At 53.4% G+C, this 19,319-nt stretch overlaps 3 protein-coding genes across 7 annotated transcripts in view; all 3 read left to right on the top strand.

Annotated features, from left to right (window-relative positions):
* The window catches only part of LOC112992073 (phosphatidylinositol 4-phosphate 5-kinase type-1 alpha), a 30,596-nt gene extending 22,937 nt beyond the window's left edge, over positions 1-7,659 (top strand). For 2 of the 3 annotated variants that reach the window (XM_064499086.1, XM_064499088.1), the window contains exons 13-15: positions 742-871; positions 4,292-4,376; positions 4,943-7,659. In XM_064499086.1, coding sequence (XP_064355156.1) covers positions 742-871; positions 4,292-4,376; positions 4,943-4,945 — 218 coding nt within the window. In that variant the 3' untranslated portion in view covers positions 4,946-7,659. Of the gene's footprint in view, positions 1-741; positions 872-4,268; positions 4,377-4,942 lie in introns of all 3 variants that reach the window. The other variant, XM_064499087.1, reaches the window with a different exon arrangement.
* Positions 7,660-8,330: 671 nt separating this feature from the next.
* LOC112992085 (proteasome 26S subunit ubiquitin receptor, non-ATPase 4) lies at positions 8,331-17,618 on the top strand. The gene is made up of 10 exons (XM_026114963.2): positions 8,331-8,444; positions 11,101-11,241; positions 11,960-12,074; positions 13,518-13,604; positions 14,845-14,913; positions 15,546-15,761; positions 15,857-15,965; positions 16,507-16,638; positions 16,920-16,987; positions 17,266-17,618. The coding sequence occupies exons 1-10, from the start codon at positions 8,419-8,421 to the stop codon at positions 17,431-17,433; spliced, it is 1,131 nt and encodes a 376-aa protein (XP_025970748.1). The 5' UTR covers positions 8,331-8,418; the 3' UTR covers positions 17,434-17,618.
* Positions 17,619-18,725: 1,107 nt separating this feature from the next.
* Positions 18,726-19,319, top strand: part of LOC112992081 (zinc finger protein 687) — a 32,404-nt gene continuing 31,810 nt past the window's right edge. For 2 of the 3 annotated variants that reach the window (XM_026114955.2, XM_026114956.2), the window contains exon 1: positions 18,726-18,852. The gene's annotated coding sequence lies outside the window, so the exon portion shown is untranslated. Of the gene's footprint in view, positions 18,857-19,319 lie in introns of all 3 variants that reach the window. The other variant, XM_026114954.2, reaches the window with a different exon arrangement.

The raw sequence follows: 19,319 nt of genomic DNA, 5'->3' as shown, positions 1-19,319 counted from the left end.
ATTGTGGGTGTGTGAAACCAGATGGGGGCCATACCTGTAATACACCAAGGTGCATTTTGAGGGCACTAAGGAGGTCCAGAGGGGCAGTGAGCCCTTCATTTGTGCCCCTCACAGTCCATTGATGCATTTTTGGGAGGATCCTTCTAACCTGATTTCCTTGATGTGAGGAGAACAAACTGTAGGGAGATGGTTTTTTCATTTGGCATAATTATCTTGTCGAACTAATTGCCTCAGGAAGCTGCTGAGGCAAAGAAACTGGCAAGATTAAAAAAGGAGGAGGAGCAGCTTGGCTGTTTCCAAGTGTTCTGTTGCATCAAATGCGGGACAGGATGAGGAACCTCATGTTTCAGTAAAAGCCAGTCTTTGCTCACAACCAGGATGAGACCAGGTACTACTTCATCTGTCTTCGTAGGATCTTTCAGCTTCCTCCAAGCATCCAGTGGCCCCCACTCACATGGGAAACTGGTTGAGGCTGTGTGGCAGTCCCTGTGTGTATGGTCTGTTCCCAACAGCTCAGGCCCTTGGGGGTTTGAGTCAGTGGAGAAGCTGAACTAGATAGTGCTGTGGAGACTTAGATTCAGAGCAGAGAACTGAATGCAGGGCTGGTTCTTCTGTCCTCGAGTGTTTTAGATGTCTCTGATGGGATCCAGCGCAGATCTCGACCCGTGGCTAGTGTGGGAACTCATGCCCCATGGTCCTACTTGTTGCACCGATGATGGAACAGTCTGTGCTTTAACCCAGGTTCCCACCTTGGTCGTCCAGATCTCCTGCCCAGGACGCTGCCGGTAGACGAAGCTAACAGCGACTCTGTCGCAACGACCCTGTCCACCTCTTCCTTGGGCAGCGGAGGCCTCAACTCGCCTGCAAATAGGTAAGACTGCTGCTGTTCCAGCACATGGTAGGCCAATGGCTCCTGCAGGTTGGGTTCATGAGCTGTGGGAGGGCTCTGTGTTGCTTTACGGGATGTTTGGGTTTTTGGCATGCTTGCAGAAATATCTGTTTGAGTGGTCCTTTTGTGTTGAGCAAGTTCGGTTCTGTCAGTTCGAGCATGTGCAAGGGGGAGCATTGTGTCACGATTCCTGTGTGCAGTCCTTTACAGATGACGTGATCTTGCATCTTCTGCTTGGGCTGTGTGGGGGTTGCAGTGGCTTTTGGTTCCTTGTTCTGTATTTAATGGCTTTGTTCTGGACTTGAAGGATTTGTGTTAATTAAAACGAGTTAGTGAAAGTGTCCCTGTGAAAATGTATGTGAAGAGCATTGATGTGCTGTTGGATGATCCTGAAAGTGACCTGCTTGCTGCTCCTCCCAGAGCTGGGCTCTCTTGCATCTTATTGATTTGATAAGTGTCGAGCTCCTACAACTCCTTGGGAAAGGAGGCTGCGGGGATGTGTGCAGGTGCAGTTCAAAATATCTCAGAAACAAGAGCATGGAGAGCTGTGAGGGAGCTTATGGCTGCCTTTGAATGTTTGATTTGTTGTCAGAGGGGTAAGACTAGCAGATATGAGGAGGAGCTGTGGTCAGAGGACAATCCCTTTCACAGAAGTTGTTCTGCAGTGTTAACTTTTCTTCCTGGAAGTGACTGGAAACAACTTTCCTCGCTCCTGACCCATTGCCTGCAGAACGGCACTGACTGAAGTGTCTGCTCTGCCTGAGCTAGAGGAAAACAAGATACAATTATAATTAACACCTCTTTTTCCGCCTCTAAAACCTGGAAACGTCTTGGTAGGGATCCTAAACCAGAGCTGCTCCTTTCCAGTATGTTGGCATGCCTGAGGCTTGCTTTCTTTCTATTTACTTAACTGCAGGTCTCTCTCCTTCAATCTCTACGTAGGTCAGTGGGCGTACAAGTACATAAAGCTGACAGCTCAGCAAAGGATTTGCCTAGAACAGCTCCTGGCCTCTTCTTGTCTAGGTGAGGGGAGGAACCAGACTTTGCCTGAAAACTTCTCCTGTCTAGAGGGTGTTATTCAGTGAGACTTGTCCTGCGACTTGGCCTCGTGCTTGTTGCTGGCTGGTGGTTGCAGAGTTCTTGAACAGTCAGTTCGCCCCTAAAAGGCAGCACTTGAACACAGTGGGCCCTGTGCCAAGACTCAGCAATCCTTAGCATGTTTGCTTGTTGTATGGTAAAATGGCTGAATGATAAAACCTTTCAAGATGAGGTGTCCCCCTTATAGGACATGGTGCTGAGCATCCTTTTCTGCTCAGGTATGTAAGACTAAACCTGCCTGCTCCACTGAGTTGACTCTTGAGGGTGGTTGCCCAGATGCAAAGCCTGCTGCGTTTGCCTCCAGAGGGGAGGACAACGCTTACCGTGCCCTGCAGGCACACGAGTGTGCGGTTACTCTTTGCCGACATCCCATAAAAACAAGTGCCGGCAGGCTGTGGCACTGAAATCGAGGACACTGAACAGGCCAGTGCTTTCTCACATGGGGTCTTTAGGGCCTTTGAACTCTGAGCTGCTAAAAGCAAGCCTGTTGTCAGCAGCTTAAATCCACTTTTGCGGCCCTGGAAGATATGTAGAGCTCTGCAAACCCAGCAAAGAATGAAAGCAGTTTGTAGAGTGCTGGTTTCTAACATCATAACTTGTTGAATGGCTTTAAACGGGGATTTTTTTCTTCTCTACAGAATTAGCCTGTCTAGTGGGGTGTTTACCACCCTTTGGGAAGGAAAACCTCTTAAATCTCTGCAGCCCTGTACAAAGAAGAGTGATCTCACTTGAAATCTCTCCAGTTAGAGCAGCTTTCAACTTCTGCTTTTGCAGGGGTGGGTGTGGGGGCTGGACAGGATCTGGCCTGCTGCAGGCCTGCCTTTGAAACATGAGCTCAGCCTTTTCTTTTTTGTGCTACGACAACCTCAGCCTGTGCTTTGCAGCCCGTGTCCTCAGAAACGTTGCTGCATGCCTGTTTGCTGCGTGCTGAGAATGTACTCTTAATGGTGGCGTAAGCAATGCCATGCAGGCGTGGGTGCCCTCGCAAAGTGGACAGCCAAGCCCTGCTGCTTAGCGCTGACAGCTGGTTCCCCCTGTCCTGCCACCTGGGTAGGGAATTACTCAGCCCAATTTAGTGACTGATCCAGCATGGCAAATCTCAGAGGTCTGATTACTTCTTGTTGGCAGTAGAGCCCAAGGCTGTAGAGGTGAGTGTGATGCTGAACAAGTGAGGAAGATTTCCCTCCATATGCAAGGCTCCGATAATAGCCTGTTCGCATCGTGGGAAGGGCAGAACAGCTGGGACTCTGCTGGTTTGCAGCCCAGCTCTGTCATTAACCTCACTGGCAGAAGTGTGCTGGTGTTTGAGACACTTAGACATCACCGTGTGTCACTGAGAAGGTAAGTTTCTAGCCCCATGTGCTGTCCAGCATCCTGTGGCAAGGAGTTCCAGAGGCTGATCTGTTTTAGAGGGGCATTTCTTTTTCTCTTAAGCCCTATACTTGATTGCCTGACCCTGCATTAGGACACTGCTGCTTACACAAGCTTTGAGAGGAATTCTTGCACTGTAACTAGCACTGAGCATCCTTGCCTTTAATTTCTGCATAGGTCAGAATCGGGGAGTTACCAGTCAGAAAGCTCAACAGAAGATGTAGCCAGAGCAGCTGAGAGTAACCATGCAAGTAGGTGAAGCTTAATCTAGGCAGAGAGATGGAGTTTTGTGCTCCTTGAGGACACTCATGTCTCCATTTGGGTTAAAGAGATGCTGTTGATCCGAGGTTGATCTGTGCTGTTGATGTGTGTGGGGTGCTGTGTAACCTGATGACTGAACAGCTTGATGCCTTCTGCACGCTGGCAGCAGGAGATGGAGCACTACCAACTAATCCACTTCCAGCAGGCTGTGACAAGCCCTGGGTGTTAGCTGCGGGCAGGCTGAGCACTCTCAGCGAAGAGGGGCATGCCATTTGTAGGCAGTCATAAAACCACCTCCACTTAGTCATCAGTGTAACAGAGAGATGTTGGATACTTTGTGCCTGCACTGTTTTCACCCGGGACCATTTTCATGTTGATGTGCTTGAAGACTTCTGTAAAGAGGTGTTGCTGCTTAGCTGGACCAAAGGTGCTTATTCCTAATGTTTGAAGTAACGTTTGCTGGGGGAATGGTTTTCTAGGTATTGTTTTAGATGCCTGGGCCAGAAGGGATAACGCTGCCTGTGACCCTGTAATAAATCTGCCTAACAAAAGCCTTTGTGCAGTGTTTGGATGTTCCAGTTTGCTGGGTACAGCAGGGTAGCCAAGAAATGTGACTTATTGATGGCTCATTTTAAAAACTGCTTTACAGGTCTCTCCCTTCTGTTTTCCCAGCGGTTCCCCAGGGCCTTCCATACCAGAGCGCTCCTCAGAACTGAGAGAACAGTTTGAAGACCTGCAAGAGACAGAGATAAGCTTTGTGAGTACTTCCCTTTTAGGGAGGAAAAGAGTGGCTCTGTAGGTGGACAGACAATTACAGGGGTTACTTTGTCTTCTTTGCTTGTTCTTGTGCTGGAAGCACCAGCATTGCCAGTTGTGTGTGAATCAACCAGAGCAGGAAGCAGATGTTACTCATTCCCCTCTGGTACATGTAGGCTCAGGCTGCCTTGTGCTAGACATTGTTCATGCTCTTGGTGAGATCTGCTGCCCCCAAAAGCCTTAAATTAGATAAGTAGAGAGGCAAAGCAGAGGCAGCTCACTTTCCTGAGGTCCCAGAGTGGGTCTGATGGCAGAGATGAAACCAGTTGAATCTGACCAGACTTATCTTCCTGTTCCAGTGGAGAATGATGAAATATTCACAGACCCGCCTGTTTCAATGTAAAGGGATGGTTCAGATAGGAGTACAAAAGCCTGAACACAACTAAATTCAACAGCTCCCATCACTTTGCCTCTCCCAGGGTGGGGAAGGCAAAGGAGACCTTGTGCTGCCCTTCCTCAGAGGAAGGCAGGCTCCTCTCCAGCATCTCCCCTCTTTTCTCTTCACAGTGAAGCAACACCAAGACAGTTGCGATGGAAGAAGATTGTTCTGTGCTCTGCGTGGTCTGTGGAGTCTGACAAACATTCAGCCCCTGTTGCTGATTTATTTTATTTTATTAGAAATCTTACCTGGACAGAAACCTAGAAGCTGGAAGGCTGGGCTACACTTAGCGGGATAGTATTAACAAAGACCGAGTCAGCCCAGCTGAGCCTCAGATGCCTGGAAGTCTCCTTACAGCGGAGCCCTCAAGGTGTGACTGTGTATCTGTGCTGTCCTCCTTTCTCCGAAGCCTGTTGGGAGCAAAGCAGGCTGTTGAGAGGAGGAGGAAATCCTCTGCATGGGCTCAAGTTCCCTGGAAAAGGGATTGATCTGACTTTCAGGGAGTTAGCAGCTTATGATGCCAGCATCACAAATCTGGCCAGAATGGGCAACTCTTCAGAGTCCTGGGGGGAAATGGGCATTAAAGCCTTGTCGGGGCGGTTTGCGACAGAGCAATGTGGTTTTATTTTGTATTTTAAAATGAGTTTTTAATTTAAGTGTTCCTTTGAATTCAGTCATATCAACTTCTTTTTAGTCCTGCAATATAGTCACTTTTTTTTAATAAATAGGCTTCTCAGTGTTCCACCAAAAAGTATCTCATTTGAGAGAGGCAGAAGGGGGGAGTGGAAGCTATATTGACCACAGATGAGCTTTTTCTTCCCTCCGCCAGCCATTCTTGGTTTCAGGATTCTCAACCTTGCATTGTCCTGAGACAGCGACGTGGAGAGCTAGGTGCTTCATCGTGGCGTGTTCCTCAGAGGACTTTGAATGTGCGAAGCTTTTAATATGTCAGGGAGGTTTTGGATTGCTTTGTCCCCTGTTTTTTAGACTAATCTTTTGTCCCTTCCCCACAAAGGAGAGATCTTTGTAAGGGGCACACTTCTTTTAAGCCTTCAGTATTTCTTAAGCAAATGGACCAAACCTAGCCTGCTCGGTTCCCTTCCCCCTGCCCTCCACTCTGCTGTTACATCCTTTTGTGGACACTACTTGCAAAAAACCTCGCAGTTTTTATAGCTCGGCTCCCTTTTGATAACTCCACTTGTATCTTAGCCAGCATTGTGGAGCCGTGTTTGACACCAGTGCTCTCGATGGCTTGAAATTGAGATTCCTACATAACTGGCTGCCTGTTCCATGCGTTGCGGCAGATTTTTGCCTCTGCAAAAGCATGGTGCACCTCGAGCTCGAGGACGCTGAGGGCTCGTGTCTGATTTAAAAAAAACAAAAACCTGAAAGGAGGCATCGTTCTATTGTTGCCATTTCCGTTGTGTGTGCACAAGGCTGGGGTGATGCCTCGCAGACACTGGCTGCAGACACTTATCTAGAGATCTCAGAGCAAATGTTGGCCTGATCTTTATTTTCACTAAATGCTTTTTTAAGAAATGAAGTGACTTCCCCATATTCCCAGTGGGTTAGAATCCTCCATCCTCTTTTTTTGTATATAAAAAAAAAAATAATTAAAAAATGTTTGCCCTTGCAATAGTGCAAGGGATTTCTATACTAATTAGCAATGATTGCTAAGGAAACAAAGAATGTAGTGGTGTAGAAGGGGATTTTTTTAGTTGATGTTTCAGAGCCAAGTCTCTTCCCACCTTCCACTTCAAGCTTTTAAAGTGGATGTGACAAGCTGATATTTTTTAAGAAAAAAATTTTTTTTGAAGACCAAGTGGAACGGCCTTACTCCGGTTGTCCGGATCCAAAGGGGTTTGGTGGAGTGTGAGAACAGTCTCTGTTCAGTGACTGGCTGTCTGGTTCTCAAGGGCTCTCAAACCTTTAAACACCAATTAATGTCACCACAAGACCTGTGATTGGAAGGAAGATCAGCTTGGGGACAACTGGAAACATCTCTGGTGGATCTTCCCTTCTCCCTCCCCTTTACCTCTGACTCTATCCAGCAGGTTACACTTTATAGCTGAAGTAACTGTCTATATTAGACACTTTCTTATCTTCCCTCCTAACTCATATTTTGTTTTTTGTTTTTTTTTACCAGGAGGAAAGAAAACCAAGTCTCAATTTTTTTCATGATTTACTATTTATGAAGTTGTATTTAAGTGTTTTATTCTGGGGATAGTTATTCAGTGAGTAGGGAAACGGGGGTGGGGGGTGGCATTTATATATCAGAGCTATTGACCTCTGCTTTGTAATGGTTTTTCAGAACAACTGCTTTATTTTTTATTTTTTGGCGCGTTTAAAAGTGGCAGGCAACTAGTTTTAATGTCTTTTTAAAAAACTCAAGTGGCTTTTCTCCATCGCGGGGGCTTCAGTTCTCTTGCCGACGGCTTGCTGAGTCGGGTAGGAATAAGGAGCAGCTGAAACGTCGCGCCCGGCTCCTGGGTGCAATGATCTCCCGCTACGGTCCCCAGCACCCCCGGACAGAAACGCTGGGTGAAGGGATGGAGAGCTGAGGGAGGCCAGACCTTTTTGTTGTTTTTGTTTCCTGCTCCGTGTTGACGACACTTTGATTCCACGCAGCAGGATCTGTTGCTTCTTTCTCAGTTCAGCAGGGAGGGATCTGCCCTGTCCAGCGCATCCACGTGGAACAACTCGTGTCGTGAATATTGTCATTTTAACTGTGTAATGTTTTTTGCCACCATCCGCTGTTAAAATGGATATTGAAAAACAAAGCTGTCTCTTCTCAGCCCGTCTTGCACAGAGATGCAATATACAGTATGCTACTAAACCCACAAAAGTGTCCGGGCTTGTTTTTTCTGGGGAGGGCGAAGTGGGGAGAAGGGGGACTTATCCGCTTTGCCTCCCGTGTAGCTCAGTAGTTGACAGAGTATGATGGATGGGGGGTGAAGGCTGAAGTAGAGAAGGATGTGGATGTCTCAGCTCCTCTGTGCCATGGGGGGTTAATTCCCCACTGTAATTAGAGGTGGTAGAAATGTCCCATTTTCCAAACTGCTGGTGGGGTGGAAGGCTGGGTCGGGGCCGGGAGGGTCTCTATGTCCTGGATGGGGCTTCCAGCCCCGGGTAAGTAGCGGGATGGTCCCAGAGGGTCTCCGAGCCCCTGAGGGTCTTGGTGCCTGGGGCAGGGCTCCGAGTCCTGGCTGGGCAGAAGGATGGTCCTGGGGGTCTCCGAGCCCCTGAGGATCTCCATGCCTGGGATGGGGGTCCAGGCCCTGGACAAGCTGCCAAATGGTCTCAGAGGGTCTCCAAGGCCTGTGTTCAGTGTCCCTTGGGGCCGTTCTCATCCCCGGGGACGTTCCCCCTCCCCAGCTGCCCTGGGTTGGGGTTAGGGGGGTAGGTTGGGGGTGCGGGTAGGACCCCCGCAGCTCCTCCCTGCCCCCGTGGCCTTCGCTAAACCGGCCGGGACTACAACTCCCGGCGCGCCCCGCGGCCGCTCCTCGCCTCTGAAGATGGGTGGCGGGGATTGGCCGGAAGCCTGGAGCCAATCAGTAAACGCCTTGTTGGGCGGGCCCGGGCCCGTCTGAGAGAAGGAGGCAAGATGGTTCTGGAGAGCACCATGGTGTGGTGAGCGGGCCGGGCCGGGCCGGGATGGCCTCCCCTTCCTCCCCTGCCCTCGCCTGCCGTCCGCCCCTGCCCCGCGCCGCGGCGGCGCTCCCTGCCCGTGTGTGAGGCCGGGGCCGCGGCCGGGTTTCCCTGAGTCATGCCGGGCGGGGGCAGGGCCGGGCCCGGGGGAAGGTCTGGGGCAGGGGCAGGTGGGGGGCGGGGGGTGAGAGAGCCAAGGTCTGGGGTAGGGGGAGGTGTGTGTGGGGGAGAGGTCTGGGCACCAGGGAGGGGTTTGGGGGAGGTGACATACAGGGGAAGGTCTGTGGGGTTTGGGGTGAGGGGGACATAGAGGGACGTGTGTGGGTGGAGAAGTCAGTGCCTGGAGGGGAGAGTTTTGGGGTGGGGGGAGGTTTGGAGTAGGGGATATGTAGGGGAAAGTGGTGGGGGGGTGAGAAAGGTAAGACCTGTGTAGAGGCAGAAAGGTTTGGGGCAGAGGATATGTAGGGGAAGATGTGTAGGGTGAGCAAGGCAGGGCCTGGGCAGGGGATACACAGGAGGAGGTGTGTGGAGTGAGAAAGGCAAGGCCTGTGAGGAGGAGGAGGAGAGGTGTGAAGTAACAGGGGAAGGTGTGCGAGGTGGAGAAGGCAGTGCCTGGATGGGGAGAGATTTGGGGCAGTGGGAGTTTGGCCTGGGGGATATCCAGGGGGAGGTGTGTGGAGTGGGCAAGGCAGGGCCCAAGCAGAAGTTTGAGGCAGAGGATATACCAGAGGAGGAGTGTGGGGAGGGGAGAGGAGAGAAGGTCAGGGAGCTGGGAGGGGGGATTGGGGTAGTGGGAGGTGTTTGGGTTGGGGAGAGGATGGCTGCTGGGTTGGGGGTAGGGTTGAGGTGGTGGGGCAGATTTTGGGTGGTGGCTGCTTGTAAGAGGCTGGGTGAGATGGGGAGTAGATTAGGTTGGAGGCTGTCTGGGAAAGTAAGGTGGGGAGGGAGGATTATTGCTGGGGAATGAAGGGCTTAGTGCTTGGGTGATGCTGCATCTAACACAGCCGTAATCTGGCTTTTGCTGTTTTACTGTTGCCCAGCATCAGTTTCAAGGTAAAAGGGCCCTGTGTGCTGAACACAACCTGGGAGCAGCGCTGGAAGCAGGAAACTGATTTCAGATTATGTGCTAAACCTGCTGTTCTGATGTGTCGGTGCTGTCACAACAGCTACAGACTCTCAGACATAATACCTCTTGTTTTTCATGGTTAAGGAGGCCACAGTAGAGCAAATCCTTGAAATGTACCCAGGCTCTGTTGTTTCTTTAGCTCTCTGCGTATTCCTGTAATTGTTTGGATAAAAATATTACCATAGTCTGATTTGGTGACTGTATAATAAGTCCTTGATGTTTTCTGTAAGTCACTCTCCGCTTACTCGTGTTTAAGGGTGTTAAAACGTGTCACTGCTCCTTGTGTTGTCCTGGAGAGTGGGAGGTTGTGCTCAGCCTCGTGAACAGTAAACTGAAGTTCAGGCAGCTTTGGGCATACGTCGCTTTGTTTCTTTGTGCATTTGTCCGTGTTATAAGATGAAGTTTGTGCTGCTGCCTTCTTGCTGCTCTCCAGCCACGAAGGCCAGCGCACAGGTTGTGCTGGGATATTCGGGACGGGACAGGAGGAGAAACAGCCCAGCGCCAGCAGCACTTGCCGGTCCTGACAGGGAACCCAGGGGCTGCAGCGTCAGGAAACCAGTCATAACAAGGAAGCGGCTGTTTCAAAAAGAACCGTTCTCACTGGTGTCAAAACTACAAGTGTGGAAATACTGCTTAGGGAAGTCTTAATTTGGGGCAGAGATTTAATTACGGCATTGTTTTGTTGTGGCTACTGTAGTTAGACGCAGGGGGGCAGCGTTGGCTGTGTGCTGCGCGGGAATAAACCTGGGCAGTCGTGCGTGCGTGGGGCCTTCTGGTGTCCAGGCCCTGCCACCCATCGTGCGCTGTAAGTTAGCGCGAGGAAGCTGGACTGTGTGCCTGGGCAGGCGTTGACTCATTGCAGCATTGCCCTTTCACCTTGAGGCGCTCCACCGCTGTCCCGTGGAGCGGAGAAGCCGATTTTCTTGGAAGCAGGGTTTGCAGAGAGCTCCGCAGTGCGTTCCCCGTGCCCCGCGAGCCCTGCGGTCTCCCATGCGTGTATTTGCACGCGAGTGCAAAGCTGATTTTTGTCACGAGGAAAGCTTCTCCGTTCTGTACGTTAAGGTGGAGTGGTGGTTCCTGGAAGGGTTTTCTTGTGGCTCTGTGGAGATGGCACAAGGCACGTGAACATTTTGGGGAGTGTGGCCTTGAGTTTGTGTGACTGCAGCGTACCACGCAACCTCTCCTGCTCTTCAGCAAGAGCGGGAGCTTCCAGCTTGGCTCAGGCTCCTCGGCCGCTGTGGGGCTGCACGTGTTTGTCCTGCAACCCAAAGGCCCCTGTGCCGTGTCCCTCCTCCCCGAAGGACGGGTCTGATCTGAATGCTTGGGGAAACGTAGAGGTGACTCACTGTGTCCTTGGTAGCCTGTACTCAGGTCCCTTTGCCCCTGGGAAGTGTTCGTGTCCTGCTGTGCGTCCCCAGCTGCGTGACCTCAGGCGTGCCATCCCGAAAAGCACATTTTGGGGATGAGCCTCACCTGCTTTGCTTCCGAGCTGATACCTTCTTTGTGTTTCAGTGTGGACAACAGCGAGTACATGAGAAATGGGGATTTCTTACCCACTCGCCTGCAAGCCCAGCAAGATGCTGTCAACATCGTGTGCCACTCGAAAACCCGCAGCAACCCTGAAAACAACGTGGGGCTCATTACCTTAGCCAAGTACGACTGCCGGGGGGGCTCCAGCCTCAGGGGGCCGGTGCAGGATCTTGTAACAAGCGGGTGCCAATGCTGAGGGGGGCTGGGGGATGTGTGGGAGAACGTGGGGGCGAGGACTACAGGGATTATTGCAAAATGGGGCAGGAGTAGTCCAGTCTAAAACCAAACTAGTTCTTCCGAGGGGACTGGTACAAGAAAGCCTGGTTTCTGGCAGGTGTCTGGTTTGTTGGGCTCCTGCATCACGATGCTGAAGTATTTCAGAGGCTTTTCTCTCTAGTCTGGAACTCTCTTCCAGACCTGTCTCTTGAGGCCTCGTGTCCTAAAAGGTGGCTAATAAGGACTGAGCTGTCACTGCAGCTTGTGGATAGCCTTGAGAGAGCATTTATTCTGTTTTCCTGAAGCTTGTAGGAACTGGGTGCCTTTGAGAGCTCTCTCTTAGCCAGAATCGGTTAAAATTGGCCAGTGGGCTCAAGGATGCCGGGGCAGACGCTTGCAAGCCTTCACACAGACAGATTACGTGCTTTGTTTTTTTAGGAAGCCAGACTAAAAGTCTTGCTCCCTGTACGCACTGACCCATCCGGGTGAACGCTGGCAGACTCGGAGTACACACGAGCTACAGGCTTGCTGCAGGGAGGATTCTCTTACTCCCACGGGAAATGAAGGGTTTTGCAAAGAAGATCTCAAATAAAAGGTCACCGATTTAAATGTATTTTTGTTGTAGTAACTGTGAAGTGCTGACCACGCTCACCCCAGACACAGGCCGGATCCTTTCAAAGCTACACACGGTGCAACCCAAAGGGAAAATTACCTTTTGTACAGGGATCAGAGTTGCTCACGTAAGTGGTCGTGTTGGTTTCTCACAAGTGAGTCTCTGCATTTTTCTGTAACTCCTTTTCCCTTACTGAGTCCTGCTAAACTATTTGTCCTTCTGACGGCTGGGATATCGTTCTGTTTCTGCCTCTATGGCTAAGCAGTGCGGAGCAAATCATTTTGTTTTTGCCAAATGCAAAATGCAGGTGAAGCTTTTAGAAAATCCTGCATAACAGCTTGGTAGTTTAATAGTCTGGTCCTAGAGTTTGCTTCAGAGGTGGATCAATCTTGGCAGCTGCTTTGTAGAAATCCAGCCATGCTGCACAGCAGCTTAAGACATTGAATCAGTATCTGGACGTGTAAAGTGAATTTAGGCAGGTGGCTTGAAACTACCCGTGTTGGACTTTGGCCAGGATGCTGCATTTAATGTAATCCCACTCAGCTGCCACCTGGTACTCTGGGAAATAACTGTACTGGAGCTCAGGTTGGGGAAAACCCATGACTATCTCATGAGAGGGAAAAAGAGGGAAAATGCATTAGAGGGCAAACTTTTGATTTGTAGCTAGACTCTGACTATGGCACGTCTTGAGCTGAGTGAGCCGATGTGCCGAGTCCAGCCCTTCCCACCGAGGAGAGCAGGCTCCTTAACTGAGGACTCTCCCCCAGGGCACAGTCACCCTTTTGTCCTATTTTTTTGCTCTGTCCTGGAATATGTTTCTCGTTGTGGCTCCTCTGCCCTTGCAGTGAGGGAGAAGACGTGATATCAGGCCTCTTGAGCTTGTTCCAAGCTTTGATCTGGAGCTCCTCTGATCTCAAGACACTGAAAGCTTTGTTATGAATCAGTCTAGTTAGTGCACTTTAAGGCAGTAGCATTCCTCAGTGGGAAAAGAAGTTTTAAGTGAGCTTACTTGACTGAGTAGCAACAAACTGTGTGCTCCCAGCTGAGCCATAGCTTCCAGCAAAGGGGAGGTCCTTAAAGCATGCTTGCTTGTGGACTTATAGTCACATAAACATACCTTTCACTTCTGCCGCAGGCCTAAGATGAGTGCAAAACTGAGTCTGCCACGGTCCCTACTGGGAACAGCCGACAGTGTCATCCTTAGTGGCTCTTCTACCTGAAACGCTCTGTCTGAGCAGCGGCTGCGCTGAAAAACAGCGTAACGCTGTGACCTGAATGACTAATACAGAACTGACTTGACTGCAGGTTTGGGGAGGAAGAGGAGAAATTGGGAGTTGCCCTCAGCCCAGTTGGTTCTTTGCTGCTCTGTTGGTGTGGATTTAACTTCCTTCAGGGCTTCCGCTGTTCAGCTGTCTCTCAGTTTGATGAAAATTGCTATTGAAAAGTCTCCCTGGGTGTTTAGCCTAAATTTTCCGGTGTGTATGCACCTGAAAGCAAGAGAAGTGACTAATGGCCATCTCTTCTTTCCTGAGAATTGCTCACTAAATACCGTGTGACTCTTGTTTTGTAGCTGGCTTTGAAACATCGTCAAGGCAAGAATCACAAGATGCGAATCATTGCCTTCGTCGGGAGCCCTGTAGAAGATAATGAGAAAGATGTGAGTAATGACAAGTCAAGTGAAAATATGTTGGCTCTGTTTCTCGCCCTGCCTTGAATGCCTTGAACTGTAAATCGGCTTCTTTAGTTCCCTGCTCTGTATTGAAAATAAGGCTTTATCCGCCAGCAAGGAGGCTGCCTGACAGACGCACTTGCCAGCAGAGCGGTGCTGAGTGGGGAGGAAGAGAGAGGGTGAGGAAGGGCTGTTGTAGGCACTGCCGGGGTTCCTGTCTCCTGGGGGAATGGATACAGAGAGAGGCTGGGGCCTGAAGTGTGAGAGCTTGAGCCAGGCAGGTGTGAAGGGTATTTCTGGGGGGGGAACCTAATGCAGACAGGAGCAGCCCAACCCATGCAGTTCTCCAGGCATTTCTGCAAAGGATGGAAGAAGGCTGATGCAATGGAACAGCTGGCTTTTTCCGAAGAACTTGGTGCATTAGTGCTGGCTCCTTTCCCAGCGAAACGTGATACACTTGCACTCAAAAGAGAAGCTTGTTTATCGTTTGACGTAGGGCTCGGGGTCGGCTGAGCGTTTAGCCTCTGAGGCAGGCCCCGAGCTGTCAGGCAAAATGGGCACAGCCAGGCCTGAGCCAAGGACAGAGATCCAGATCTCTCGCTGTTTTGTGTAGGATCGCTTCCTTCCCCCAGTTCAGGCTGCTCTGTCTATTGAGGGAGCCTCGTTGTGTCCTGCGCCTCCTGACTTCTCGTTGTCACCTAGGCCGCTGTGGGCTTTTAGTCTGAGGAGCTAAGGGAAGATATCTGGATCCCTTAGCAGAAATAAAGCTTTGAACTTTAGGAAGGTGCTGTTCTCCTTGTGCTTGAAATAAGGCAAACAAAGTTAATCCAGACATTCTGGGTCTCTCTGAAAAAACAAGTCCAAAACATGTCTGTTTTCAGGGGGGAGATGATGTTCCCTGCTCCAAGCTCTCGCTTGCATCTTTGCAGAAGTGATGGGGACAGTTAATTCCTCTGGCAGCAAGAGCTTCCTCAGTTGTGCCACCCTGAAGTGACTTGGGCACTGTTTGGCGGTGCCTGTCCCACATACGGACTGTCTCAAATGCTTTACTCCTGGGAGATAGCTCTGGAGCTTGTGAGGGCTAGAGTCTGGGAGGCTCAGATTTTGGGCTCTGCATCTCTAGGAGGGAATCCCGAGTGCTCTTGTCTGGTTTCTGATGAGCTGAATATATCTAAGAACTCAAATCAAAGCCATGGAAAGCTAATGCTGCAGTTTCTCCTTGTTGCAGCTGGTGAAACTGGCAAAGCGTCTCAAGAAAGAGAAAGTCAACGTTGACATCATCAATTTTGGAGAAGAGGTGAGACTTCTCCACTGTTCCTTGTAATTCAGATCCAAGCCATGGTTTTGTATCCTTTCCAGCCTGAAGATTTTACTCAGACACGTGAGTGAAGAGAACAAACAGTTCTCTGAGCCTCAGTCTCTTTAGCAGCTGTCTCAATAAAAACGCTGATGTCAGGAGTAAGAGACCTCTCCCGTTTCCCTGAAAGCATCGTTGAATGCTTCTCTTAAAGGAAATGCCAGAGCCGCTCATGTGCCTCTGCGTGGCGTTTCTGACCCCTCGCTCCTTGTCTTGGATCCGCATCACGTGTTGCTCTGCTCTGATCTGGGCGCTGTTGGGGGTTTTTGTTCGCGGGGAGAAAAGTAGCTTGTGAGAGGATAATACAGCCGAGGCATGGCCTTCCCGCCGGGAGGGCTGTACAGCCGCCCGCTGCTGGGCCTCTGCAACAGATGGCAACCCGCAGGAGCGGTGTGGCGTAACCCCGAGCCGCTTGTACAGCTCCCGGTTTCCCTGTACCGTGAGAGCTGTGGAGAGTGAGCCGAGGCCTGGGAGGATGTTGGGGTGCGCAGAGCAACCTGCTGCCTGTCCCTCACAGAGCCGAGGAGGGCGTCAAATCGGTCTCTAATCCCAGCTTTTCTCTTTGACCGTAGGAAGCCAACACAGACAAGCTCACTGCCTTCATTAACACCTTAAACGGCAAGGATGGGACCGGCTCCCACCTGGTGACGGTGCCTCCGGGGCCGAGCCTGGCCGATGCTCTCATCAGCTCCCCGATTCTGGCTGGGGAGGGCGGTGCCATGCTGGGCCTCGGGGCCAGTGACTTCGAGTTCGGTGTGGATCCAAGCGCGGACCCAGAACTGGCTCTGGTAAGCGATGAAGAGACAGAGGGTGACGGCAAGTGCCGAGCTGGGTCTGTCGGAGCTCTGCCCAGCTCATCTCTGTGCTGTCGCTGTCTCCGCAGGCCCTGCGGGTCTCCATGGAGGAGCAGAGGCAGCGGCAAGAGGAGGAGGCCCGGAGAGCTGCGGCTGCCTCTGCGGCTGAGGCTGGCATCGCAGCCACTGGAGGCGACGGTAATGAACTAGGCAGGGAATGAGCCTGCCCTTAGCAGGTAGGATGAGGCAGCAAGTTCCCCAGGCAGCGCATCTGTATCCAGCCCGTGGGAGGGGTGTCTGGGCTCCTGTGGCTGCGCTCAGAGGTGTGAGGCTGCCCCAACACCGTGGCATATGGGCTCAGTTCGTGGCAGGGCTCTTCTGCACAACTTTGCAGTTCCCAGATCCACCGTGATGAAATGCGAGGGGCTTTCTGGCCTGAATCATTGGACTTGTCTCCAATCAGGCCGTTTAGCCCCAGCGTTTGGGGCAGATGCAGGCTCGGGAACTACATCCTACTTCTTTTGAAACTCCCCTCGGTTGCCAGAGGAGACAGATCCTGCAGCATTTACAAGACATGGGGGAGTTGCTCTGCTCTAGCCCCCTTCCCCAGCATGGCTGCATTTACAACAGCAGAAGGGGGTCTTGTGCTGCAGGTCGTGCCACGGCAGTGGTCTTGTCACCTGGCAATGCAGAGCAGCTCTCCTGGCCGCTTCCCGAGTGCAGGGTTTTGTCCGTGCAGATTCAGATGATGCTTTGCTGAAGATGACGATAACTCAGCAGGAGTTTGGCCGAGCTGGGCTGCCCGACCTCAGCAGCATGACGGAGGAGGAACAAATCGCCTACGCCATGCAGATGTCGCTGCAGGGAGCGGGTGAGTGTCTGGGTGCCGGCGCTCAGCTCGTTCTCAGCTGACTTTTCCCAGAACGAGGGTGAAGGGGCAGGTCCTCCATATCCATCTAGAACTGCTGTCCCCTACACACCCGCATGCCCTGAACTGGGGAATTGTCACCTGGGCAGGGCCTGAATCTCCCTGAATGCCTGCGGGGTATGTACCTGGCGCTCTCGGCTATGACCTGTGTCCTCCACCATGTCCGGACTGGGGCTGCGGGTGTGTGAATCCTCCATCCTGAGCTGTTTCTCTCTTCTTGACAGAGTTTGCCCAGGCGGAGGCAGCGGAAGTGGACAGCAGCACAGCCATGGACACGTCCGAACCCACTAAGGTGACGCTTTACCATCCTGCTCTGTCTGGAGAGGCCTGTCCCAGCCTCCCTGACACCTTCCCAGTGTCCGAGAGTCCCTCTGTTTGTGCTCAGCCCCAGGGTCAGACTCCTTGCTCTGGGCTGCCCCCGTCCCTTCATGCTACAGACCTGCCATGAGCTTCAGCTTCCCAGGTCACTAGGACCCACCCTTTCCCTGGCAGAGCCTGTCCCGCAGAGAGGTGAGGCACCTCCAGAACCACTTCCCAGCCCGTTCCCGACTCCTCTCCGTCTCCCTGCAGGAGGAAGATGACTACGACGTGATGCAGGACCCCGAGTTCCTGCAGAGCGTGCTGGAGAACCTGCCCGGCGTGGACCCCAACAACGAGGCCATCCGCAACGCCATGGGCTCCCTGGCCTCGCAGGCCTCCAAGGAGAGCAAGGACAAAAAGGAGGAGGAGAAAAAATGACAGCGCTGGGGCTGGGGCTTGCTGACGGGCGGGTGGTGAGTTGGTCACGCGTGTTCTGGCCAGGTAACCTCGTAGCTTCAGCATAGCCGTCGCCCTTGGGGCGAGCGCGGAGGAGCCCGCTGCAGGGGGATGGGGTAGGGCTGGGTTTTCTGGATGTAACAGGTTAATAAAAGCATTTAAAGTTGTTCTTGCTCCCTTTTGGGCCGCCTGGGCAGGGGTTTCCCCCCTGCAGGCTCCAAGGAGGGAGCTGAGGGCTCCCCCATGTCCCCTAGTGCTGGGGGGGACTGGGGGGGGGGGGCAGTGCCTCCCCTCCCCTGTAAAGCAGGTGCACATGGGCCTGGGGGCGGGGCCTGGGGTCCCAAGGCCCACCCACTGCACCACCTCCCAGCATGCCATGCTCCCGGCCCTGCCGGTGCTGGGGCACTGTTTACACTGAGCCCTAGGGGTGGCCTGAGCCGTTGATGGGCAGGGGAGTCAGCCAATCAGCAGCGTGGGCAGGTGGCCATGGGACTCTGGGTGTGGCCAGTGGAGGGGAGCGGGGGAGGGTGGGATGAGGTGGACTTTTTCATTGAGTGGCAGCCATGCAGCTTCATGGGAGGCATGGCTCTGTCGTGAACGACAGGCGGAACAGCCAATTGGAAAGCTGAGAGGGAGGGGTGTGTGTGCGTGACAGGGCTCTCTGCCAATGGGGCTAGGCCCTGTGGTTCCCGCGCCAGCGGGTGGGTGGGGTGGGCCGGTCAGCCCCCTTCCCTGAGTGACAGCATCCCTGGCAAATAGGAGGTGGGGGTCAGCCCTCCTCAGAGAGCTTTCAACCAATTGGACAGGGAGAAGGGCGGGCCTTCATGTTGATCGATGAGACTCTTGGTCAATAGGGATGCAACAGCAGGGAGGCGCCTAGATGGACACTGCTCGTGACCAATAGCTGCGAGAATCGCTGCTTGAAGGACAGCTTTCTTTAGCCAATGGGGAGCAGCAGCGGGCGGGCTGGTGTGAAGAGCCCTGCAGCCAGCCAATAAACAGCGAGGCTGCCCCGTGGGTGTGGCAGCGCCAGCGACCAATGGGGAACGCGACAGCGGGGCAGGCGGAGACCAGCCTTTGAATGGCACCCCCGCCCCCCAATGAGCACACCCCGCGGGAGGCGGGCCCTGGCCGCGGAGTGGTCGCCAGGTCTCCCAATGGCGAGTGCGAGAAGCCGCGGCCGCCTCAGAGCGACGGTCACAACGGCCAATGGGAAGGCGCGCGGCGGCGAGTGACAGGCGGCCCCGCCAACGGCGCGGCGCCTGGGGGGAGGGCGCGTGGGGCGCGAGCGGCCGCCGGCGGAGGGAGGGGGGCGCGAGCGAAGCAGGAAGTGGCTGAGGCGAAGCAGCCGCCGCGGAGGGGCCTGGGGCGGCAGCGGGCGGCCCCTCCCCGCCTGGAGCAGTAGGTACCGCCGCCGCCGGGCCCGGTCTGGGAGGCCCCCCCGGCCCCGGGGGGGCGGGGGGTGGCGAGGAGGGGCCGAGGGGGGAGGGGCGCGGGACGGGCCGCTCCGGTTCGAGCGGGGCTGGGCGGGGGCCCCCCCTCAGCCCGGGGTGTGGGGGGCCGTTACCTCCTCCGGCATCTTGGGGGGGGGCGGTGGGCATCTACCCCTCCCCCGGGTTGGAGGGTTCACCCCCTCCCGGGGGGGGGTTGGATTTAGCCATCCCCGCCCCCCGGGATTGGCTGTAATGCCCTCCCCCTCCCCCCCTCCCACCCCCCTCATTTGGGGGTAACGGCCCTCCCCTCCCCACTCGGGGTTTGGGGGGGGTAACGGTCGCCCCCCCCCCCAAGATTTGGGGGTAACGGCCACCCCCCCCCCGGGGTTTAGGGGCTAATGATCCTCATTCCTCCCAGGATTTGGGGGTAATGCG

The sequence above is a fragment of the Dromaius novaehollandiae genome, chromosome 29 (assembly GCF_036370855.1).
Source record: "Dromaius novaehollandiae isolate bDroNov1 chromosome 29, bDroNov1.hap1, whole genome shotgun sequence".
Classification (NCBI taxonomy): Eukaryota; Metazoa; Chordata; class Aves; order Casuariiformes; family Dromaiidae; genus Dromaius; species Dromaius novaehollandiae.
The sequence above is the reverse complement of the archived record's forward strand: the minus strand, read 5'-3'. Positions and strand labels throughout refer to the sequence as shown.

Coding starts and splice junctions, on each gene's coding strand:
- LOC112992085 (XM_026114963.2), top strand. CDS start 8,419: ATGGTTCTGGAGAGCACCATGGTGTG. Junction 11,242..11,959: donor GGGCTCATTACCTTAGCCAA/GTACGACTGCCG, acceptor TTTTTGTTGTAG/TAACTGTGAAGTGCTGACCA. Junction 16,988..17,265: donor ACACGTCCGAACCCACTAAG/GTGACGCTTTAC, acceptor GTCTCCCTGCAG/GAGGAAGATGACTACGACGT.